Below are 26,585 nucleotides of genomic sequence, written 5' to 3'. Positions count from 1 at the left end.
TGCAAGGTTTGTGTTAGAGTTAGAAATTTAGATGGCATCAAAATTAAAGAAGTAAGATTTAAGGCCATTGATCATTTCAATTGCAATTCTTTTGGTGTAGTGTACATATTAGATTGTAATTGTTCACCTAGGAAATGGTACATTGGGCAGACCAAGAGGAAAGTAAAGTTAAGAATTCTTGAACATTTGGGTGACATAAGGAATGGAAGGTTAGAAAGTCCTGTGGCCAGTCATTTCCATGAATCACATGGGGGGGCTGGCTAATGGGTTAATTTTTAGTGTTTTGGGCAAACCCAGTGGGTTGAATTCCAACTCGACTGATTTTTCAAGACAGTTATTGAATATGGAATCTAGATGTATTATCAATTTTAACACCTTATATCCAAATGGTTTGAATTTAGAAATTTAAGGAACATTATGTGGGTGTTATTTGGTTTTAGGGTGTATGTTACCATTAGTATTAAATTTAAGTAAAAAATATAGTTTAAGCAAAATATTCAAGTTGTATAATACATATATTTAATGCAGTAATTGGTAATTTTTGTTTTTTGATTTTAAGTGTTCTTCGTGTTTTAGAACACAATTTAGTTGATTGGTTAATAATTTAATTAAGCATGTAATCTTCTGATGGTTTATAAGGACTGACTTTTTGTATGGAAAATATTCCTTGTGAAGGCGAAGGCCGAGGTACCAGAATTGAAATCTATTAAAGAATTCATCTCTGCAGTCTGGCTGCTATTTTCGTTTACCTTTTGGTTTTTTGGTTTTGCTGTGTTTAGGACTTGCATTTGTGTGTTTTTTGGACGTTGTCATCTTTCCTCAACTGATGGGTCTTGGATCTGCTCTCAACCACTTTGATAGACTGCTCCATAGCTCGAGCTACTTCACTTACCAGTAATCACCTTCTCCTCAGTTACCTCAGATAGAGTTTGTCCTCTACTTAGCTAATCATAATATGAGAAAATGTCAGCCATTAACATTCCCTAAAAAAAAAAAAAAAAAAAAAAAAAACTATTATGCAAGGATGAAACAGGAGAAAGAAAAGGAAGCTCTGGAGCCCACATAGCAAGACTGACAGGGAATACCTCTTAGGACATACTAGGGGACCATCAAAAGGGGAGGAGGTTAGAGGGTGTGAAGCTGAGGAAGGACAAAAACAGACAACACATATGCAGAGTTATGGTGAGTAAATAACTATGACATCTGACACTGTCTTTTTCGTCTGTTCCTTAACTGATGGGAAAGAGCCCCCAGCTAGAATAATCTTAGGTGGTCCTCAAGGAAGGATATTCTGGAGCACAGTGGAGCCAAATGCTGCCCTATTCCCAGACAAGATGTCCAATTTGTAATGAGCTATAAAAGGTATGAGCATTGCACCATGTAGCTGCACAACTGGCATGTATGGAAGTTTTGGACCAAAAAGTAGATGATGTGGCCATAGATCTGGTGGAGTGTGCCTCGAGATCTTTGGGTAATGATAAGCCTTTACTGTTGTAAACAAAAAATGCAATTAGTGAGTCATCTGGCTAAGGTTACTCATGATACTGCTTTGGCCAATTTAATCTTGGAAAAGGGGACAGATGTTTCAATTTTCTTAGGTCCTTAGTTCTGTGAATGTAGAAGCAGAGTTGTCTATGAACATCCAATAAATGAAACATGCATTCTCCCTTGCTAGAAAAATTTGGAAAGAAGACTGATAGGTTACACTGACTGCTTAAGATTTGCTTCTGATACCACCCAAAGAAAGAGTTTGTCCAAAGGGGTACTGAGAAAAATCGGGTAAGGTTGCTGGGAAGAAAGCGCCTGAAGCTCAGATACCAGCCAATTTATTAAAGTTTGAAGGATAACCATTACATCCCATGGAGAGACATGGTCCTTAACAGGAGGCTGACACAGAAAAGTACCCTTAAGAAAAGCTTTGCATGACTATAAGGAAGCTAGGGAAGAGTTTTTTTCACCTAGGTGAAAATATGAGAAGGTAGCCAAGTTGCACCTTAACTGTTGAATAACTAGCTCTATTGTTGAAGATGCAAGCCAGGAAACCAAGATTTGCTGAAAAAGTGTTGGTCTCTGATGGGCCCAGATAGAAAATCTCTCTCACCTGCTCTTGTAAGTTTTCCTCATAGAAGTTTTCTGGGGTGACTTAAGAATGATTAAGAATGAGATGAACAAGGGAAGAAAGCCTGCAGTTTCTAGTCATCACTGGAAGTGGAGAAACCATGCAGTCAACTTGAGTGACTGAATGTCTGAGAAGAATTGGATGGTTGAGACAAGGTCCTGAACAAGCTCCAGCACCCAGGAAGGATGAAATGGATAAGGCCACAGGAAGGGGAACCACACCTGGCAAGGCCAGAATGGGGCAATTATGATAACCTTGCTCTTTTGCTGCAATGCTTTTCTGAATAAACTTGGGGATGAGAGGAGTGGGGGAAGGCTTACAGCAGTCCAGTGGGCCAATCATGAACTAGAGAGTCTCTCAGTGACTCCCCCTCTGGAGGGATCAGGACATAGTACCTGCTGCATTCGTCATGGAGAGGGAAAAAAAAGGTTAAAGCATTGTGGACCCCATCACCATAATATAACTTCCATCACTGATAGACTGACAGACCACTTCTGAGGGAGTAAGATGGACCTACTTTAGTTTGTCTGCTAGCATACTGGCTTTTCCTGAAATATGTGTTGTTACGACAGAGCAGCCAGAAGAGATCACCCACTGCCAAACTCTCATTGCCACCAGACATAAGGGATAGGATCAGGTTACTCCTTGTTTGCTGATGTGCCAGACTAATGACATGATGTCCATCTGAAATGCAATCATCCCTAGAGAGAGAATATCTTGAAAAGCCTGCATCATCAACAGAACTACTCTCATTTCTAGGACACTGATGTGAATTATTGGCCTCTGTGACCATGTGCCTTGGACTGTCCTTCCCAAATAATGCCCCCCTCCCCCAGTGGGGAGGCATCAATTGTCACCATGGCCTTGGGCACAAGGAGAATAAAAGGGTGGTCCCAACAGATGACTTCTGCATGAATCCACCAAGCTATGTGATGCTTGCAAACATCTGTGATATGAACGGGTGCAGTCAGTGGATGGAGTCTTAATGACCACTGTACCACTACAGTCCATTGTAGAACCCATATGAGAAAACATGCCAGGGGTAACAACACTGCTGAAGCTGCCATTGAACCCAGTAGCTCTAAGACTAGCCTGGCTGGAGGTGAATGAGAAAAAAAGGATATGCATGGTCTGACTTCGTAAGGTGTTTATTCTGGTCTGTGTAGTGACTATCAAAAATAAACACTTATCACTAAGATCTGCGTTAGCTAACAATGCCCATGTCTCATCATTGAAGCAGCAAACAAGATCCGGGGTAACTAAGTAGAAGGGGATTATGAGTAAGGGGAGGAGCTCAAGCTACAGAGCCTAAAGTCTAACAAAATGGCCAAGGATGGATCCGATGTCTGATCACAGACCCATCAGTTGAGGAACAGACAAAAGACACTAGATAGAATAATCACACAAATGATAAATGACATAGAAAACCTTCAGACACTGGATCCAGCCTAGTCTGGTTTCATCAAGGATGGGTCATGCCTATTCAACCTGGTGGACTTAACTGAGAAGGTCACCAATGCAATGGGCGAGGACAAAGTGATGTAAATTGCTTACATCAACCTGGTCAAAGGATATGACATAATACCCCATGCAGATATTGCAGACAAGCTCACACAATTAGGTATAAACCCCTATGCCACCTGCTGGGTGGCCAGGTGGCTCACAGATAGGATGAAAGAAGTCAGGAGACTCAAGTCTACCTCTATAAAAAGGCCATACACTAGCAGAGTCCTGTAGGGCTGCTCCTTTTCGAGATCTACTTCTCTGAAGTCAAGGCAAATAAAGGCCTCTGGCTGACCAAGTTCAGTCAATTACAAAGTGCAGTCACCTCAAAAGACAAACATCCTCCAAGAAGTTGTGACACAGATAAGTAAATAGTGCTAGTGTCACAGAGTAAACGACAATGTCAAAAAAATTCATAACAGTATTTTTCAGAAAGACAACCACCCTTGGAAATGACTGCATTGTTAAGACATACCCAAGAGCTTACCCTGGGATCAGGATGTGAAAACACCTGTAGATCCTGACTTGGCCACTGATCATCATGTGTCTACTGTGGTAAGGAAATCATTCTGCTTTGTGCAACTTATAAGCAAAGGTATGGTAACTAGGTCTAAAGATGTCATTGCTGTGTTGTACTATGCCCTCATTAGACCAATCACTGAGTACAATTCCCCCTTCAGTATGTACTTGACCAGGTATATGCCACAACTGTACGCCACAACTGGAGCATCCACAGAAGTTCTTCACAAAAAGAATACATGGTGTAGACAACATATCATACAAGGTACTCTCCTCACTGCCTCTTGGCAGTCTGCAGAAGGCAAATCTATGCCTGGCCTTCAAACCGTCCTCTGATACAGTCCTTATGAACCTGCTGTGGATCCACAAAACAAATGGCATTAGAAAAACCCAATCTAGGAACCTAAACCTTGCCTGTAACATAAAAAAAGACATGTTGGAGGGAAAGGTATGTGTCTTAGAGACTATCCCTTCTCTGGAACAGGTTTCGCCATCCATGATAAGCCCCTGCACTTATTCAAGTGCAACTTGAATCAGTGGATGGAGAAAGTAAATTTGTCCGTGGCCTACCACCCATATCCATGAAAGAGAAAGCCTGTAAATGCTCAGCCATACCCAAAGCTATACCGCAACTAGAATGAATGGTATCAAAACCATCATCATCATCAGCCCCCCCCTTTCCCATTTTTCTACATGGGGTTGGGGTATCACGTTAACTGTCACCAACTCTCTCGATTCTGTGCCACACACTCCTGCCTTCTTCAACACTCATGCCTGACTGTCACAGATCTTCTTTCACACAATCCATCCACATCTTTGCTGGATGTCCTTGCTTCCTCTTACCTTCTTCCTGTCTGCCACAAATCTTCCTCACCAGATTGTCTTCTGCTTTTCTACACATGTGCCCAAACCACCATAATCTGCTGTCTTTGATCTTTTCTGCAACTGGAGCTACTTTGGCTTCTGCTCTTATGTCCTCATTTCTTCGTCTGTCTCGGACCCGCCTGATGGCAGGAAAACCCATCTGTTATGACTGCAGCTTGCACGATGAACATCCACCGTAATCTGCTGTCTTTGATCTTTTCTGCAACTGGAGCTACTTTGGCTTCTGCTCTTATGTCCTCATTTCTTCGTCTGTCTCACAGTGTTTATCCTACAACCTCTCTCAGGCACTTCATTTACATTACCTCTAACTTCTTCAGCTGTTCTGCCTTTACTGCTCAGGTTTCTGTACCATACAGTAGTACTGGTCATACCACTGTCTTGTACGCCTTCCTTTTTCAGTTTCTTTGGCATTCTTCTGTCACAGACTACACCTGATACTCTATGTCAGTTGGCTGCAGTCCCTCTGATTCTAGCTTTGACCTCTTCATTCAGACTATCCTTCTCCTCACCCATCCCTCCCACATACTTGAAGCTGTTTACCTGTTCCAATATCTTCCCTTCTATCTCTATTCTCATCATCTTCTGAATTCTCCAATTTGCTGCCATTACCACCGTCTTATCTGTGCTTAGTTTCATCCCATGTGCCTTCAGATTTGCATTCCATTCTCCTATCCTTTGCAGAAGTTCTAGCTCAGAGTCTGACTGTACTGCTCCATAGTCTGCATTCAGCAGCTTTGTTGATCTAGCCCCCCCCCCCACCTTGTTTGCTAATGTAGTCCATCACCTGTATGAAAAGCAGTGGGCTCAGAGCTGAACCCTGATGTACAACCACTCCCACTAAGAACCCCTCTGTGAGGACGAATACTGTTCGTACTTGAGTCACTGGGTCCTTGTACATAGCCTGCACTAATTTTACCCATGTTTCCAGGACTTCAAATCACCACAGTACTGCTCAGATTAGCTTTCTTGGGACCTTGTCATATGCTTTTTCCAAGTCTAGGAATGCCTAGTTAGACTCTGTCCTCATTTCTAGCTTCTTCTCAAGTATCTGTCTCAATGCAAACATTAGGTCAATTGTGCTGCATCCTGATCTGAATCTGAACTGTTCATCTCCCGTCTTACATTCTACTACTCTGCATATCCGTTTAGCAATCGCTCTCTCCAGAACTTTCATGCAGTGTGGTAAGTGTTGGATCCCTCTGTACTGCCCACAGTTGTGGATGTCCCCTTTGTTCTTGTACACTGGCACAAGTATGCTTATTCTCCAGTCATCAGGGATACACCTTTCTCTCCACACTGCCATTAGTACCCTCAGGAGCCACTTCTCCCCCCATCTCACCCAGCATCTTTATCATATCTCCTGTCACCTCATCTGAGCCTGCTGCTTCCCCGACTTCATCTTCCTTAGTGCTGTTCTTACGTCTTCTAAGGTGGGCTCCTCTTCTTCGCTAATTGTAGGCTGTTTCTGGGGCAGTACAGCTTCTGTGGGGTTTTCTTCATTCAGAAGCTGCTGAAAATACACCTTCCATCTGCCTTTGATGTCCTGTGGACTGGTAAGTAGGTTGTTGCTGGCATCCCTTATTAAGGGTGTCTTGACTATCTTCTTAATCTTTCTGTCATTGCCTTGCAACCTGATATAGTTTCTTTGTGCCCCTTACTGAGTCACTTTCCAGAAGTTGGTAGAGTGCCTCTGATGCCCTATTCTTTGCTATTGCAACTTTTCTTAGCTTCTTTGTTAGCCAACCAGTAGTGCTTCCTAGCCTGATCAGTCTTTTCTATCTCCCATTTCTTCTTGCACTCCTTTCTTCTGAAGACTTCCTGGACTTCTGCATTCCACCACCAACTTTCCTCATGTACTTTATTTCCATACCTGGCTCGGCCACATATCTTTTCTGTAGACCTAACACATGCTGTTTTAGGAGCTGCCATTCGTCCAACTCCACCTATTTCCTCCTCTTCTTGGGGTGCTAGAGCCCTGAGTAATTTCTTGAACTGATGTACTTTCTCTCCAGTCAACTTCCAGGTCTTCAGCCTGGTCTTTGTTGACTTTAGAGCCTTCTCTGATCACTGCTTGCAGCTGATTATGGCAACTAATGGTTTATGCTGTGGGCTGACTGTTTCACTGGGGATGAGTTTGCAAACATGGATTCTACCCCAGTCCTTTCTCCTTACTAGGAGGAAGTCTACCTGAGTTGCATGTTGGCTACTCTTGTATGTGATCTTGTGACTGTCTCTCTTTCTGAACCATGTGTTTGCTACTATCAAGCCATTTGCCAGAGAGAAGTTTAGAATGGCTTCTCCTTCTTTATTCCTGTTACCCCACCCATGTGAACCCAGGCAGTCCTCATATCCTGTTCTGTCTGTCCCGATATGTGCATTCAAGTCACCCATTATCATCAACACCAATTCATATTGTCCTGCTTTATCTAGTATTTCCTGCAACTGTTGTCTGAATGCATTATTTTCCTCACTATCACAACCCTGCTGTGGAGCGTATGCTGAGATTACGAATACTGCCCTATCATTACACTGGAGTCTGATTGCCATGAGTCTGTCATTAATTCTGATATCTTCACTGAATTCTGAAGCCTCTCTCTCACCACAATTCCTACACTATTTCTAGCCTGTCCCCCACCTGAGTAGTAGAGTCTGCATCCCAAGCCAAGTGGCTTTGCTGCACTGCCCTTCCATCTCGTCTCTTGGATACACTGGATGTCTAGCCTCCTCCTTATCATCATGTCATCTACTTCCAAGCTGCATCCTGTCAGTGAACCTACATTAAGCGTAGCAATTCTCAGTTCATGCTTGGCAGGTTAGTTGGTTTTACATCCAGCTTTCACTCAACAAAGCTATCCCAGGTAACCCAGGCTGGGCAACTAGACGCCAGCTAGCCAGTAGCTTATTGGCCTAGGGTTGCTGGGCTTTATGGTGGGCACACTCTGGCCAAAAAGGGCACATATACTTCTCCCACCGTTAGCAAGGGTCCCTGGCGTGGGTGAGAGTAGGCCGGGTCCTCAACCCACTTATCACTGGTAACTACCCATGCCCATTTTTGGCGACATTAGTCAACATGACCGAATTACCTACAGCCATATTTTACACAGAGTTGCTAGCCCTGCCATGGCACACAGTCTGTGATCAGTGTTCTCCTACCTAGAGGATACTGCGCACCACAGCAGAAGCCCAAAGTGGTTGGTCTGTACAACTTTTCCCCCTATAGGGCACCATGTAGAGTTTGTGCTGCTGCCAACAGCTCCATTCATTGGTGAGTTTGAGATGGAAACACTCAGCATGTTTTTCGGACATGGGAGAAACCCAACGGAGAAACAGGGAGAACATGCAAACTCCAAACAAGCACTGGTCGGAGGTCAGGATCAAACCTTACACCTTGTGCATGGGAGGGGAAGACCTTAACAACTAAGCCATCTGGTATCTGGTACCAAAACCAGTCAAATAAATTTGGGAAGCATGGTTAGACTTGAAAATGCCCTTTAGGGTCATTGGCCTATTAAATGCCTACAAATCTACGTGTACCTAAGACGCTAACAATTTAATAATTAATAAACACTTAAAGATAGACAAAATACTGCTTTTTTGAAGGTTAGTGCTGAAGACTGGATATGTAGGCACAAATTTACACTAGGACTGTCACGCCCTACTGGATGTGGGAGGTGAGCACTATTTAGTGCTTGAAAAAGGTGGGTTATCTGCTTGCAGGTAGCCCTCAGTCGGCCTGATTAACAAAGTCTTGGGTCCTGCATCGGCTGCTGTCCCTTCTTCCATGACGTCGGGTCGTCAGAGGTACAGAACATGCAGCCGACGCCATTACATCAGCTTTTCTTGCCCCAGATGTCAAGGCCCCCCTAATGGGGAGCAATTAAATATAAAAGTAAAAAGATATACCTCTAACAAAAAAGCAAATACACCAAAAAGGCTTTTAAGCATTGTAAAGGAAAGTAGAGGTATAGCCAAAAGAAGTTAGGGGGCTGGAGGGAGGGTAACCAGGACTGCAACAGTGAATACACTCAGACATCTACATTTATGGTAAGTGTACACAACTGTACTATGTTCTTCATGTTTCACTGTTGCAGTCATTACATTTGGATAGATTCCCAAAGCTATAGTTGGGAGGAGGAATTTAGACAGCATTAGGACCAGCTATAAGGCCCGGCACGACTGCAGTGGCAAAGCCAGCTCTGGATTTAGAGAAAATTGGCAAATGATAATGCTTGGTTAAAGTATGCATAGAACTCCAGGGAGCAGCTTCTAGGATGTCCCTGGTAGGGATACCTCTGAGAAAGGCTGTAGAGGTACATGTAGCCCTGGTCGAGTGAGGTCTGATCCACTGGGGGATAGGTTTTCCATGGTGCTTATAGCAGAAATTAATGCAATGGCCTATCCATTTAGAAATTGTTTGCTTTGAAATAGCCTTCCCCTCTGCCCCTGCAGCAAATGCCACCAGCAGTTGTTCAGATTTCCTTGAGGTTTAGTCCTATCCAAGTAAAATCTAAGTTGTCTGTGCACATCTAAGGAGTGCAGTATCCTTTCCCCTTTGTTCTATGGATTGGGAAAGAAGGTTGGCAAACAAATAGACTGATTAAGAGCCACACTGGATACCACCTTGGGCATGAAGGATGGATTGGTTCCGAGGGACACCCTGTCCACATGAAAAATGATGAAAGGCTCCACTGTCATAAGGGCCTGTAATTCAGATACCTTTCTAGCTGAAGTGATTGCTAAAAGGAAAGCTGTTTTCCAAAAAATTAATTTTAAGTCTGCAGTAGCAGCTGGCTCGAAAGGAGGAAGAGTGAGTTTCTCCAAAACAAAGTTAAGGTCCCAGGCTGGGGCTCTCCTGGGTGGTCTCAAATTTTTGGCCCCTCTGAGGAACTGCTTGAGCAGTGGATGAGAGAAGAGGGGAGGCTCTGTATTATAATGAGCTGAAACGGCTGAGGTGTGGATTTTAATGGAGGAAAAAGACAGGCCCTTGTGAAGCATCTCAGTTAAGTATTGTAAAATCTGAGGTAAATTGGGTGCTGCTGTGCTCATCCCTTGAGATTGGTTCCAGGCACAGAATCTTTTCCATTTTTCAGCATAACATTTTCTAGTACTAGGCCTCCTTGCCTCTAAAATGACATCCATCACAGGTTTACTGAGGAATGGTAGAGGAGAGATTATGTAATTAGCTAGGCTGCAAGGTTCAGTGTTAGAAGCTGAGGGTGCAGAATCTGGTTCTCCTGCTGAGACAACAGGGAAGGATTCTGAGGCAGGTGCCATGGGGATAACCGTGACACACTGCACAGCAGGGGGAACCAGTGTTGGCGTGGCCAGTCGGGAGCAATCAAAATCATAGGTTCATACTAGACTATCTGCCCAAGGGCATTTATAAGCCTAGCCCAGAGTTTTGTGGCTTTCGCTACCCCATTAGTTTGAAGGATACTATGCCCATTATTTTGCTGTGCCTCTGTCAAGCAGCGACACTGAGATAATCCCTGGGGTATATCTGCGATCTCCCATCCATTGGTCAAGATTTCTCTTGAACAAAGCCAGCGAGGTGCTCTGCCTCACATGTACCTGGATTTTGTTCCACAGCATAAGGAGTCTCTGGGTGATGAATCTGTCCCTCCAGCACGTCCTATTAATAACAGTGTCAAGGTTTAAATCTCCCGCCCTTGTACTTCTGAGGGATCTAGATTTTTTGAGGTGAAGCATGTTCATCAATTCCAGGTTGGACATGGCCTTGTATGTCAGGCACAGGTCACCTCTGAGCAGACAGTAAGCGACTGAATAGAGCTGGAGTTCCTTCAGTCTGGCAGCATAAGACATATTTTTGAGACCCTTTATCCTTTTGGTGAGGAACTTTTGGGGCCTTTCCAGTTGCTGCAGGTGTCGTGTCAGATACATTCCGAATGGGGCATTGTACTCAATCATTGGTCTGATGAGTGATGAGTACAGGGGGACGATGACCTCCCTTGATCTAGATGTGAATCCCTTCATGATCAGGTGGGCAATGTAGAAGGTTTTCCTGACTACTTTGGCAACGTGAGTGTCAAACGAAAGGTTACTGTCAACCTGGGTCCCCAGATCCCTGATAACCTCTTCTGTGCTTAGTGGATTGCCGCCTATATGGTAGCTAGGGGTAACCTTGTTTTTCCTGAAGGGTATGACTATGCATTTTTTGGGGTTTAACTTTAGGCCATGGCTCTGGCACCAGTTATCCATTTCTATAAGACCCTTCTGAAGGGTATCTGTGTCGGATGTGTTCTCAACTATGGCACTCAGTTTGCAGTCATCTGCAAATTTTGTCAGCCATAACCCTCCTGTGTTTGCTTGTACTTCTGAAAAGTAAATGCCGAACAAGAGTGGGCCCAGGACTGAGCCCTGTGGGACACCACTTGTGACAGGCTTTGAGTCTGACATGGCGCCAGCCACTCTGACCCTGTGGGTTCTGTCACTTAGCCAGTTTGCAACCCATCTTGTGATGTATGGGTTTACATTTAAGCTGATGAGTTTTTCAACGATACCTGAGTGGGGTATTGTGTCGAAAGCCTTTGCCAGGTCGAGGTAGGCTGTGTGGACTGCCTTTCCCTCATCAATGGCCTTGGTGACTGTTTCGAAAAAGTCAACCAAGTTTAAAAGGCATGATCTGCCTTTGACAAAGCCAAACTGGGTTGGGTCCAAAGTCTGCAAGTCCCCTATGTCTTTATTTATGAGCTCCATTATGATCCTCTCCATAGTTTTGCAAATCAGGCTTGTCAAGCTGATGGGACGGTAATTTCCAGGGTCGGTGGAGGCACCGCCTTTGCGAAGTGGGACCACAGTTGCCGTACGCCACTCCTTGGGTACGTATCCTGAGGTGAGGCTAAGATTAAACAGCTGCCCTAACTGCGGGTTTAATTCCTCATTGAGTTCATGGAGCACACAACCGGGGACACCATCTGGTCCCATGGATGCTGTGTTTTTTGCCTTGGAGAGAGCAGTTCTCACCTGAGCTTTAGAGATGTTTGGGGGGCTACAATCCTCTGGTATAGATATCTCGCCTTTTGGGGGGGGAGGGGGTTTGTCCTGTTTGATTTTTAGTAGTACTTTGGAAAGCAGAGGCAGAGGGGGGTAAGACATAGACTGATGGGTTTTTCCATCTGAAGGACAGAGCATCCACTTTCCAGGCTTGCTTGTGAGGAAGTCCTTGTGCAAAATTTGTCCAATTGGTAGTTCTGGGGAGAGGCAAACAGGTCTATATCTGGGTTCCCCCATTTGCTTGTCAACATGTTCAAAATCCTTGTTTCCAGGTTCCACTTGTGTGGGTCCATGATGTTTCTGCTTAGTCCATCTGCCAGTGTATTTAATTTTCCTGGCAGGAAATGAGCTTGTAGGTGCATGTGGTAGCTCAAGGCTGTGTTCCACAATGCCATGGCTAGTCTGCAGAGGGGGTAAGAATGTGTAATCCTAACAGTGGTGTTGTCCATCTTTACCATAAGTTGTCCTGGAAAAATGTGGTCATTGAAGGATGTCAGAGCATTCTGTAGAGCTAACATTTCTTTTTGATTGATATGCAGGTGCATTTGACTTGGGTTCCATTTGCTCTGAAGGTACTTCCCTGCCAGGTGAGCCCCCCATGCATAGTCTGATGTGTCTGTTAGGATTTGGGCAGCAGGGGGTGGTGTGAAAGGTAGTCCCTTGTTTTGGTGGCAAGCCTCTGCCCACCAAAGGAATTCTAGGCGTAGGCAAGGTACGATAGGAATCATTGCTTCTAGATCCTGAGAATGTTGACACCATAGGCTTTTAGATACCACTGTAGTTTCCTCATATGCAGACTTGCATATGGAATTAGAAGAACGCAGGAGGCCATGAACCCCAAGGCTTGCAGTATTTGTCTTGCAGATATAGCAGGGTTTTTGTGGCCACTTGTTTGAAGTAGGTTGGCATATGAATTTGTTTCTCTGGCGTGAGGTAAGCCATCTGGGAAGTTGTATTCAAGCTTGCTCCCAGGAATATAATTTGTTGACAGGCTACCAGGTGTGATTTCTTTTCGTTTATGGTGTACCCCAGACAAGTTAGAACCCTTTGTACAAAGGCCAGATGATTCAAAAGTATGTCCTGGCTTTCTGTCTGAATTAGGCAATCATCCAGGTATGGGTATATTTGAATATTTCTTTGCCTGCAAACTGCAATAACTGGAGTTAGGCACTTTGTGAATACCCTGGGCGCAGTAGATAAGCCAAAGGGCAGTACAGAGAACTGCGTGTAGCCTGCTTTGAAGCGTAGGTATCTTCTGCAAGATTCTCTGACTGGGATGTGCAGGTATGCTTCTTTTAAATATAGTGTTGCCAACCAGGCATCTTTGCCTAGCATAAGAAGTAATTGATGAAGAGTCACCATCTTGAATTTTGGAATTTCCAAAAAGGTCTTTAGAGTAGATAGGTCCAGGATAGAACGCCATGAATTGCCTTTTCTGGGTACCAGGAAAAATCTCGAATAGAAACCATGTCCCTTTTCCTCTTCCGGTACTAGTTGAATAGCCCCCATGCTTAAGAGAGAAAGTACTTGCTTTTAGGCCTCTGCCCACTGATTTGGGGGTAGGCCCGGCCACCCACTTGGTGTTGGCAACGTTTGGAAGTGAAATCTGTATCCCTGGGACACTATATTTAAACCCATTTGTCCTGGGTAATGAATTCCCAGTTCTTTGCATGAAGAGCAATCTTTCCCCCCAAAAGAGCAGTCAGTTGATAAGTGCTTGGAAATTTTAAACGGAAGTCATTGAGACAGTTTACCATGGGGGGGGGGTCTTATTACTCCCAGATTTAGAAGTGGAGGGCCCCACTGCTTAGTCCTGTGTGTCCCCTGCAACTGAAACCTGGGGCTTTTGCTGTGTCTGGGTTTGGCTTGAGAAGACCTGGAAGGGGCTGGAAAGGACCAATTCTTAGAGGGCCAGTGCCTACTAAATCTAGGTGGCTGAACTTGTAAGAAATCTTTAACAGTTTGCATAAATTTAGCTTTATCTTCCATCTTTTTAAGAACTTCCTCAGCCTTGTTGCCAAACAGGCAGTCCTGATTTAACGGAGCATCCAACAATTTAGCTTAAACATGATCAGGCAAGGATTGCTCCTTTAGCCAAGCATGCCTTCTGAGCACAGACCCAGTAACAGCAGCCCTGCAAGAGGCCACTAATGAATCAAAACCACATTGCAAAGTATGTTTTCCAACTTGTTCAGTAGAATGCATTAAATCCTGTAATTCTTTATTTTCCACAGTCGGGAATCAACATCATTTTCTGTTTAAGCAATCCAGTAATATGTTGCTGATACTTTAACATATGAAACTGGCAGTTTAAAGCCCTAATGGCAAAGGTTGGAGAAGTGTATACCTTCTTACCCCACCTATCCAGCGCCCTGGAGTCTCTATCAGAAGGGGTAGGAATTTTAGCAGTAGAAGCCTTAATGCCCTTGGGCCCCTGTGAAATAGTCTCTGGATCCGCAATAGGATTTTTAAAAAAGGAACTTGTGTGACTCCGGGACCCTGTAGTATGTGTCAGGTTTTCTGGGAGCAGGAGGCAAGGAATAAGGGGCCAAACTAGATTCCGAAAAAGCATCATGAACATTGTCTAGTACAGGAGGAATAGCTAAAGGCCTATGCTTAGGTAGGAGTAAGAAATCCCTAAGCCTCTTTTTTGAATCGGAAAAATCCTCGCTTTCCCAGTGGAAATGCTCCCTTAGAGTATGCAAGATTTCCCCAAAAGAAAAATCATCTGGAGGGGAAGCAGAGGGAATGGAGTCCTCTGCATCAGAATCCTCATAAGTAGATAAGGGCAAATCCAGATCATCAGAAGAATCAGAAGAAAACAGAATCCTAATCAGAAGATTCATAAACAACTTCAGTCATAGGCCTCTTAGAAAGGGGGGTTGGCTACCCCTGATTAGAGTTATTAAATCCTCAGCCTTTCTTATCATTTGTTTCTTAGGCATAGAGGCCTGAGCATGTGGCCTGGACATTGGTTTTTTAGGCATGGCTCGAGATTTAGGCCTAAGTGAAGAAGGAGGCGTTGGTTCAATATGCAAGTCCATAGGTCTGAATACACCCTCAGAAGCCGGTGCCTGCACAGCAGCTCCGGACCCATCCAAAGTAGAAACATCTGCGGGTTCCACAGTTGAAGCATCTCGTGGCATATCAGACTCAGTAGAGGCCTGCTAATCAGAAGTAGTGGGTATCAGGGGCTGCAAAAGCGCCTCACTGAGTGCCGGCGAACTGGCGACTGGCTTAGGAGAAGCATCGTTGGCAGTTTTGGACCTCTGCGGCCTGTCTTTATCTTTGCGTTTTTTCAGAATCCCGGTAGTCGGACGGCTAACTGACGACATTTCTGGATAATTAAACCGAAAACAGAAATATTTAGAGGTGAAAATATACCTTTGACGAATAGTGCGCCGATTAAATAAAACACAAAACCAACAGCAAGGTACGTTATGGTCAGGGCCTAGGCAAGGAATACAGTACAAATGAAAATCATTATGAGGAATTTGCTTTCCACAAGTAATGCAATTATTAACTTTTACTGACATCAGTAAGGAGCAAGAAGTTTCCCCAACGGGGTACTTAGCTTTAGTTAAAGACTTCAGTTCTGAAACTCGAAAACGAAAATTTCAGGAGTCGGCCGACCAGCACTTGTGAACTGTTTCTGGCAGCGCACGGCAAGAAAGACTAATGTAATGGCGTTGGCAGCATGGTTTTATACCCCTGATGACCTGACGTCATGGAAGGAGGGACAGCAACCGACGCAGGACCCAAGACTTTGTTAATCAGGTCGACTGAGGGCTACCTGCAAGCAGATAACCCAAATGTAATGACTGCAACAGTAAAACACGAAGAACATCAAAGATATTTATTGTTCCACCAAAACTCTCTACAGGCAGTGGGACAGTAGGGCCAAAGTCAAGACAGGTGACAAATACATAACTTAGGAGACATCAATGTAACTAAAACCTTACCCCTTGGCATGCATATACAGCTCATTTCCTCATTCCCACTGCCAGCACTCTGACATCTAATCTACCATTTGAAACATGGTGTCAGCATTATAGTCAAGACCATCCTCCCCTATACCATCTCGCTGATCCAGACTAGAAGTTATTTTGTCTGTGAATCTGCACACCATAACAATAAGCCTAATGAATAAGCAATGTAATCATTGAATGAGACTGGTTTATGAGGAAGGACAGCACACAATGTGAGGTTTGTGTAACTGTCAATCATTATGGAAAAAGAGTTAAAATCTAATGATTGCATTAATGCTTTGCTTCCTGCATGCGAAAAATAAATCCTTTCCGATGTCCTATGTATGGAGAAAGTTTTATGACCCACAAATTTAATAACTTGTGTCACTTGACAGGTCTGTAAAGATGACATATGTGGCTCAACTGGGAACAGATAAATCTATAACGTATGGCTCCCATAAGATAAATTGTGTAATCCGTGTATATGTATTCTTGTTTTCTACACCAGTAGAAATTTTCTGCCAAAATGCTGATAAAACAAATCAAAATTCTTGATTAGGATGCATGGCGGAATGACTCATTACAGACATTTGTTATTTTTCTTTTGTTGTTGTCCTCCCCCAATCTTCCTTCTAGTACTAAGTCAGAAAATGTCTTAACTTCCCCAAAGGGGTCTGGTCCCGCCTTTCATATGAACATACAAAATACTGACTTAAGACCCATAAACTATACAGATCTTTTGACTATTACTCTATCATACAGCTTATAAACCCCAGTGTTTTACTTTCTCTCTCAAAGCCACAACAGCAAGATTTTAAGGGTAAATCTGTACTCTCTCTCAATGCTCTTACTTAAATATTCTGCACAGCCAAGCATAAAAGAACTGGTGATCATACATCCTGATGTTGGTGATTGCTCAAAAGATGTGCGACAGTCAGCAGTAAAAAAAAGTCTTGCCCTATTAACTTGACATATTCCTCTTTTGGCCTCGTACCAAAGCAGCAGTCCCCAGCACAGACAGTGGTTCATCCTCATCTAGTGCTATCCTTTTTTAGAAGGTGATCAGCTGTCATTTGGAGTTGATATCCTATGTTTATCCTACACAGCTGTTTCATCCACATGCTCTGAAACCTGACACACAGCTACACTTTATACTTTACATGATCCATACCTCTAATATGTTTTACAAAGTTATTAATTTTCATAATGAGCGAGAAAAGTCCTTTTTACTAAAGAGGAAAATTATCAAAATGCTGCAAACGGCTAAACTAATTTTTCACTGAAAAGAACAGTATCTGATGGCAAACTTAGCACCACTTGGCCCACCTCTTCTGCCATTTTTCTTTAATAAATGAGCAAGCTACAAACCTTAGAAGCTTTTTTTTTTTTAAATTTTCTGTCACCCCAAGTAAGAACAACCTTGGGTTTGTCCCATGCATTAATGAACTCAGTTACAGTTTATTACTATTCAGTGTTTTCCTGTCACCCACTACTCTATGCAAAATACTGATTTAAAATGTTTAGTGAACTATCCACTTTGTAATTTAATTACACCGTCTTGTCCTTCTTATTCTTGTCTATCAATAGATTTGAAAAACTGTGCCATTCCTTTTAAAGTGCTGAGAGGTTACATGAATTAAATGGGGCCTGCTTGGCAGGCTCCTGGACAAAAAAAAAAAAAAAAAACCTTCAGTCAATACTCAGGTTACTAATACTAAAGTAAAGGCCGACTGTGGTTTTAACTGTCCATACATAAAATGGATGAAGGGAGAAAAATAAAGTATCCAGAAAAAACAAACAAGATAAAACGCTATACGAGAATTCCACAAAATAGACAAGTGATACCAGAGGTCAAGAGCAAAGTCTGAACACTGCAACTAACAGATGAAAAATGATGGTACTACCATGAGGACATACTCCTGTAAATCTTCAAACCACTGTATTTCACTCACTCACTCATTCATTCTCTACTCATGCCATTAGTTTCCTCTTTTTATTTCGTTCAAACGTCTGTGTTCTTCCATGACAGTTATTCTCCATACCCTCTCTGCCCCTGTAAAATCTACAGCAGCCCAACCACTACAGTCAGACTTTACAAACAAAAAGCTTGTTCACACCTGCCAGAACCTACTTTGGTCACTTAAACCCTCATTTGCCTAAGCCACTTGATTTCTTCCTCCTGCTGCATCAGACTCGTATGTTTTGCAGTTCATTTTCAGCAATTTCCTAAGCCACATTACCATCACAGACGCCCCATGCCTTTCTTCTAGACCACAAGCCCTCAGCTCATCCTGATAAACATGGTCAGCGTTCTAGCTTCTTACTTCCTTCCACACCTGTAGAAAAGGATTAAACCTCCCCACAGAGAATGCAAAGGACAATAAAATTAATATGAGAACAGTTGCTGAATGAACACAGCCACTAAAAAAAAATACTGAAAATGGAAAATGTATAAATTCAAAATCATATCACATTAAAATGGATTCTATCACTCAATCGTGTCCACATAAATTAAATTTGGGAAAAATGATTAAGCCATTAAAATCTTCCTTAATCTTATTATCACATAGTTGAGGCCAAACAGTTAATAAATGCTGTGCATTCATAATATTCACACGCATACAAATGCACACACTACTTATCTTACAAATGAGACATTCTGAATGCAGCTTATACTTATTCTTCAGCTGATCTATCTGTAATTATATGTGCCTCAAAAATCTAAGCAGGCATCACCATTTATAGCCTTCTTCATTAGGGATCTAACTCTTCCCCCTGCTCTTACTATGTAACAGTTAATGATATTTACAGACATAAGTGCATCAATACTCTGAAACACTACTGAGCGTGCATCACTTCTTAATTAATGTACATTTTTCAAAATGCCACAGTCATCACAAGCAAAGAACCTTAATTATACTTCTCTTCCTGTAGTGTAAGAAACCATGTCAGCAAAAAGCATTGAGCCATCTGTTCCATCAATAACAATAAAGTTACATTTGACTTTTTTGACTGGATTCTCTAAATCACATGACAATTCCCAATTATACAATTTATATAAAATTCACCTAAACTATATTTTAAAATAAAATAGTAATATGTAATGGATTAGACAAAAGCACTTAAAACTTGATACTGCATATAATATAATAATCTTTGTGCCATTAAAAACATTTAATGTTTACATGCAAGTGCATTATTGATGTCTTGTTTCTTAATGGCAGTAATGTGTTCGTCCATAGAGTTTCTTTACAGTTTTGCCTACATAAAAACTATTACAAGTTTCACATGATGCAAAGTACACTATCCCACTTGATCATAACAGCTCTAGCCTAAAGCATTTTGTTGAGACTTTTTACATACATTAAGGATGCATACTCCACATATCCACAGAACTTGCATTTATTACATTTAAACATCCCTAAAATGTTGCTTTTCGTATTTTCCACCTTGTTTGGATTCTCTAACAAATTTTATATTATTCCCACCCTTATAAGTGAATGTTGATCTATTTACTACTTTAGCCAACTTTTGATTACGTAAAATAATTCTCCAGTTACTATTTAAGATATCCCTTATACTGCGGTGGTGGTGCTGCAGTAGCACTGTCGCCTTACAGTAAGACGTTGTCCTGTTCGATTCTCAGCTAGAGCATCTTCTGTGTGGAGACATGCGTGAATGGGCGTACCTTCGTTGAAGATTGTGCGTCAGGGCTGGCAACTCGGCACGTAAAAAAAAAAAAATCTACTGCCAATCAATAGTGGACCGGAGTTCCACTGAGGCGACCCCTAACCGGGAAAAGCAGAAAGACACAACAACATTTAAGACATCCCTTATGATACATATCTTTAGATATTGGTAAGGGGAATGACCTGCTGAAACAGCTAACTTCACTTGTGCGTGGCTTTGCTTTATCCTGATCAAAAATAATCTGACCAGCTTTCAAAATAGGTTTGAATTTATGATTCCACTTTAGATATTTCCACTATTATCTCTTCTAAAATATTATTTTTGTATTCACTGTCTAGAAATAATCCCTTTAAAAACTCAGCATCTATACAATATATATCTTTATCACTGGCCATCCTACTTAGCCTAATGTACTCACCCCCTCATTATGTTTTGTCTGTCTAAAAAAAAAAAAAAAAATATATAGATATATATATATATATATATATATATATACACACACACACACACACATACATACATACACATACGAGTGTGTGTATTACATCTATATATAATACACATCATAAACAAAAAACACGCTTGCATACATGTATAGACATTTATATATACATACATATACATATATATACATATACATATATATATATATATATATATATATATATACACACACACACACACACACACACACACACAAACACACAAACACACACATAATATGAAAACACACACACACATCAAATTTCATATGGCCAAGACCATATGATCAAACTTTCGGAATTACAACACTGTGAATGGAGATCTGCATACAGCGCGGAATGGGAGATTTCCCTTTTCCTCGCTGTAGTACCATCTCGGAGTTGGAATATTTAAGTAGCGGGGGTATGGGGGGGTGCAGGGAGGCTTGCCCTCCTGCAGAAACATTTCAATTTGTTTGGAATTTCGATATTACAAAACATCGATTATATGGTCTCGGTCATATGAAATTCGATGTTTCAGAATTTCGAGATTCTGACGTGAATCCATATATACAAACACACATATACATACAGGGAAATGTGTGTCTGTATGCGTGTGTACATATAGACAGAGTGACAGACATAAAATGTGTATGTATATGTACATATGCAGAGACATGCAATGCTATATGAAAGTGCGTTGTCTTAACCCACTGCTGAGCACTGTCTATTTACTTTTTATTGCATGTATACTTAATCTTCATAAATTGCTTTGTTGTGTATTCAACATGGGCTTGGCCTATAACTGATCAAGCTTGATCAGTGCCCTACCCCCGGTAATAATTGTGAATAAATAACTGGCACAGTTGCATTAAATTCTTGAAGCTCACAGCTTCACAATCAAATGATCACCCACTAGTTATCAACTGCTCTTGCTCAAGCAATGTCCATACCTTCAAAAGCCTGTGGCTCAGAGCATAACAAATCTTCATTGCGACTCACTTTCTGCTTCACCTTCATCATAGCAAGGGATGATTTCAGCCGTGACTTGTGCCTCATAATAATCACCTTCCAAACGCCACCACACTTCAACCCTTTGCCAAACAGCAAATCATACACCAGTACCTGGGAGAAAGAGCAACATAGAAGAAAATGAATGCCATCTGAAACCAACTCACCCTAAACTTAGAACATCAAATCCAGAAATACATGAAGTTAAGCAGGGAAATGTTAGCAGGCAATTAAATAAATTTGGGATCAGTGGAGCCAACTACAAACAAACAAAATATGCTTAACTTTACTTAATCCAAGGTACTAATTGGCCCCAGACACAACAGCAAATGAAAACTTAGAAAAAAAAAATGAAGACAAGTTTTATTATCACTTTAAACATAGGCAAACATACAGTAATATAGAAAAAAAAAAAACATTGACATGTTTCAAGTTATAAAAAAATAAGTATGTTATTTATGTAATTAGTCCAGGATTACATAAATTGCTCTATTCCTGCCTTACCTTAACCCTCTCTCCTACTCCTCCTGAACTAAAGTATACGTGTACTGCTCCCACAATTTCCATTTATTTCTATGTAATTTGCTCCTTTCCTTTTCTAAAGATCCCACTTCCAGTTGCTTTATCCCTGTTACAATATTCAGTACTTCAAATGCCTTATACCTTGATTTCCATTTTCTAGTAATAACTTTTTTGACAGCCACAAGAATAAAACTTAACAAGGCCTTACTTACATCTAGGCAATTCAGATTCTGTGTCACAGATCAAAAGAATAATTTCCCTAGATACACCCATTAACTCATCCAATATTTCTGACACAATACTCAAAGGAATTTTTTAAATTCTGCCAACGCATTACACTCCCAAAATACATGTCCACAGGTAACTTTCTTCCACATCACATCTCCAACATTTAACATCTACCCAAGGAAAAACTCTCTGACGTCCACTTGGGGTAGAACAATACCTATGCAAACACTTACAAGAAAAAAGTCTAAAGCTGCCAGACTTAGTTGCATACTTGGAAACCATACATTTCCTCCCATTCTTCCCTTGTAAACTGCTTATCCAAACTCTCTTCCCAGTCTTTTTAAACTACTAATTATCGTGCAATATCTTATATCCCCTACTAATTATCCTTTTTTTTAAAAAGCAGCTTCTGTTCTAGACTCAACTAAGAACTCTACCAGAGCAGGCCTTTCATTCAGAATTCCCCTATCTACTTCTCTTTGCATATACTCTTATCAATCCTTGGTAAGGAAGGCAGACTCTGGCCAGAAGTCCAAATGTCTTCTTGGCCTTTACCATTCTGTTACCTTTCCCTTTCTGGTATTTTCTCCCAATACATTGGTTCCTCTGCCAGTTTCTCTAAAAAAATGTTAGCCTCCTCTACACTACTCTTTGTACCCATACTTGCAGCCATCCTCATCAGCAAAATCTACTTTATCCATTTTTGTGTTGGTTTAGGTTTTTAGAATACTTTCGTCTACTTTCTGCTACTTTATCAATATAACATTCTCTACGTTTGTTATTCTCCTTAAGGGTCTGCATCCTAAATCACACACACCCCTGATTTCTTGAATTTCCCCCTGCTTCAATATCATCCCATTCCACTTTGAATTATAATTTACTGCTTGTGTTATGCACATGAGCCATATATGCAGATATAAAATATCCCTTCAAATCAGGTAATCCTAAACCTCCTTGTTCTGTTGGGAGATTCACCTTATCCCCAATTGGCTCTTACTCTCTGAAATAAAATCCTTCAACTTATTAATTATTGTCCACAACTTCTCCTCTGGTTGATAAAAAAATACACCTGATGTGTGTACAAGACTAAAAGTGACAAAGGATTTTACTGCTTGTATCTTGCTATCCATATCCCCAAACAAGAGATCCAGTTTCTCGGGTTTTGTATTGTCTTCAGTCTTTTCCCATGTATCCTTACCTGCCATAACCAAATCCATTTTAATCCATACTCCTAAATACTTCATTTTATCGTGTCCCCTTAAGTATGGGTATTGCTGGACCAATTCATGTGTGGGCACATAAAACAATGTCTAAAGTTGTAAGCTATCTTCATTAATTTTAGATCCCGAATAAACAAGGACCTGTCACAGAACATTTCACAACACAGAGATGTCCTTTTCTGGTTACATCAGGAACAAAATATCATCATCTGCAAATAAAGTTAACTTTTCTTGAACACCAAACCAAAATAACACCAACAAAGGGGAAGGAAGACACCCTGCCGAGTTCCTTTTTTCAGACACAACTTATCACAGAGGAATCCTCACATTTAGATTTTTTCCCTCCAAGCCCTCGTATATCCTTCTAATTAACCTTATTACTGCATCAGGAAATAAACATGCTACCATTGCCCAGTTCACAAAATCCCAGCTTACTCTGTAGAATGCTTTCTCTACATGAAGACCCACCAATAACGGTGGTACTTGTCTTACATTCTGCTTCCTTCTACATCATCATTCTTCTATTAATGTCAAACATTTGCCCCCCCCCCCCACACACACACACACACACACACACACACACACCCAAAGTGATCCATATCTATCAAATGTGGCATCAACTTTGCCTACATTTCAGGCAGTATAGACATAATGGTTTGGAATGGAAATGGGACATGAAGTTGGATCATTTTTTTTTTTCCAGGATGTTGGTGCCACTTTCTTCCCTCCTACCTTCCAAACTTCCACCAGAATATCATCTATACCTGGAGACTTTCCTATAGATTGGTTATATATTACCATTTTTATCTCATCCCCTCTTATCTTAACTGTTAGTTACCGAGCCTCATCTACTTCTAACCTTGGCATATGTTTGTCTTTCATAAACATTTCCATTTGAGCTTTTTTGATTTCCCCACCTTTCTGCTTTATAAACATTTTCCTAAAATTTCTAAAATCTCTAATACTTCTACAGGATCCCTGGTTATTTTTCTTGTTAAAGGCTCCTTAAGTTTGGCAACAACTCTTTTTGCTATCTATTGACTAAGTCATTGATTCAAAAGATGTTGAGCTCTGGAGTTATCAAAAACAGTTGCTTAACAGAAATCAATCTAAACGTATGCACACTATCCAGGTACTCCCTTTATTTGAGGGCATGACAAAGGTTAGGGCCTTTACTTCACATATACAAAGTACAAGGTTTGATTCTGACCTCTGGTTATTGGCTAGGCTTGTAATAGTCTGCAGGCTGACAGCCTAGTATTTATCTATACTCCAAAGCAATTGTGCCTCCTCTTGTTCTATGAGATTCCCCTTATTTTGTAACACTTCATCTTGTGTCAGCTCCTCAAAACAATTCTCATTACTTCTTAAGACCTCTCTCTTATTTCTACCCTATTTTTAAACTCTGCTTTCATTTTATCCCAGTCACTAACTAGAACTTCTGGGAGTACTTTCTATCCTACTTTACTCCCAGATAATTTCCACTACTAGTTCCTAAAACTGCTCTCTTTTTAACAGGTAGGTGGGGAAGTGCCAGTGTCATCTTTGCTTCATTACCCTGCATTTTTATCTTGGTAATTACTGGCACATGATCCAAAATAGTTATTGGATGTGTATCAAAGTTGTCAATTAAATACCATGTACCTGTGAAATATAATTTCTATTAAGCCTAGCCCAGTTGTTGTACCTTAGGGAATAATATGTGAATTCTCTCCAAGTTCCTGTTACTGAATTTACATCTCTCAGACCAAATATTTTCATAAATTTCTTCAAAATCGATTCTCTTTTGTTATATTTTGCCTTCTAGACCTCCCAATACATTCTCATTGCTGCAAATCAAATTCTAGCACCCACCTATAAGTAATGTTCTCTACTGAAAGCTGATTATTTCTCCAATTTTTTTAATCTCCAAAATTGTAGCTTTAGGTGTAATACAAAATATACATGTAATCATTCCTTGCCAGTAGACCCTTACTATCACAAATCTGCCATCATCTTTTTCTCCCCTCTTCTATCACTGTTGGTGTTCCTCTGGCAACTCAAGTACTCTTCTTTTGTCCCCAATATCCTGCAGAATATCCATCTCAAAATCCTCTCCATCAAATTCACATGCTCATTTTTTCTCTCTCTCCTGTAGCATCAATATAATTATTTTTTCCTTCTCGTTTACACTTGTGGGACCATTCATATTCCAAGACAATATGGAAAGTGCCACCATTATAGCAAGAAGTCATTATTCCCATTTATTATATATGGCAGCTTTTTTAAATGTCTAACTCCAGCTTTTGTAATACGTGCACCCATCAATGTTTGGCAGGTTATGTCACACGTCTTGTGTATTCAAATGAGACACTGAGACATGAGATCAGTTCAAGTAGTTTATTATACATAAACACATCAGGAGCTGCAAATGGAACATATACTTCAAACTTCATATGCTTACTGACTCATTACTAAAGACACACTCACATGTGCATCTCCATTCATGCTAGCACTCACACTGAAGGACTATACCAAAGGGCACTATTCTCGCACGTGGTATGCAACTTTATATGCACATGCTCTCTGACTACAGTGGCTCACTAGGTACAATATACACACTGACCTACATCCTCCCTCTAATTTTGCTCGACATGCAAAATAGGAGAACAAAGACATTTTGATATCCAGACAATATATCAATATTTTAACATAATGAGTTCCAAGTACAAGTCGCTGTGTAGTTTGGATTTGGTCTGGAAATTCTACCTGATCTGGTAAAATAGAAAGTCTAACTGGGTTTAGCAACAGGGACAGTATCTGGGGATTCTCCCAAAACTGGATCAGGGATAGCAGTAAAACTGTTTGAAGGACGTACACTGTCCTTTTGGATTTAAACAGTTATAGAGTCATTCTAGGAATTTAAGTCATTGGCACAGGCAATCTGCTGATTCAGTGGTACAGACACATCCAACATGTCTTCAATTCCATCTGAAATCCATTCCTTTTGACTGTATAATCCAAGATCTCAGTTCCTCACAAATGTTCTTCACAATTCCCACTCAGTCATACCCTTTAGATGTTTGCATTCTCACAACTTCTCCTTGTAGTAATGGTCTAAGGGATTTACTGGTCTTATCATAGTACAACTTTTGTGACTGACATTTTCTCTAAAGTTGAGCCTTGACCACTCTGTTGTTCGTTAGATTTGGTACTAACAATTATTTACTGATTGGACATTAATTTCTGAGCAGATGAACCAGGCAAGTTATCTCAAGCAATGTTTCTGAGATGGACTAACCTAAGGAAAAACATCAGTACCATCTCTCTTGGATTTCTCTAAAGTGTTTTGCAGTCTGAACTAAATTTTCATCTAACCCATTGAACTGTGGATACTCAGGACTACTGGTAATACCTGGTCTAACAACAACAAAATTCTTTACCCTGGTAACCCCCCTAATCCTTT

The 26,585-nt window shown here is 41.2% G+C and overlaps 1 protein-coding gene across 1 annotated transcript in view; it reads right to left on the bottom strand.

Annotated features, from left to right (window-relative positions):
• NSUN5 (NOP2/Sun RNA methyltransferase 5) overlaps positions 1-26,585 on the bottom strand; it is a 787,401-nt gene that overhangs the window by 667,968 nt on the left and 92,848 nt on the right. Inside the window, exon 3 of the mRNA XM_044054112.1 lies at positions 21,113-21,284. Coding sequence (XP_043910047.1) covers positions 21,113-21,284 — 172 coding nt within the window. The remainder of the gene's footprint in view (positions 1-21,112; positions 21,285-26,585) is intronic.

The sequence above is a fragment of the Protopterus annectens genome, chromosome 13.part0 (genome assembly GCF_019279795.1).
Source record: "Protopterus annectens isolate FY-2018-M chromosome 13.part0, PAN1.0, whole genome shotgun sequence".
NCBI lineage: Eukaryota > Metazoa > Chordata > Ceratodontiformes > Protopteridae > Protopterus > Protopterus annectens.
The sequence above is the reverse complement of the archived record's forward strand: the minus strand, read 5'-3'. Positions and strand labels throughout refer to the sequence as shown.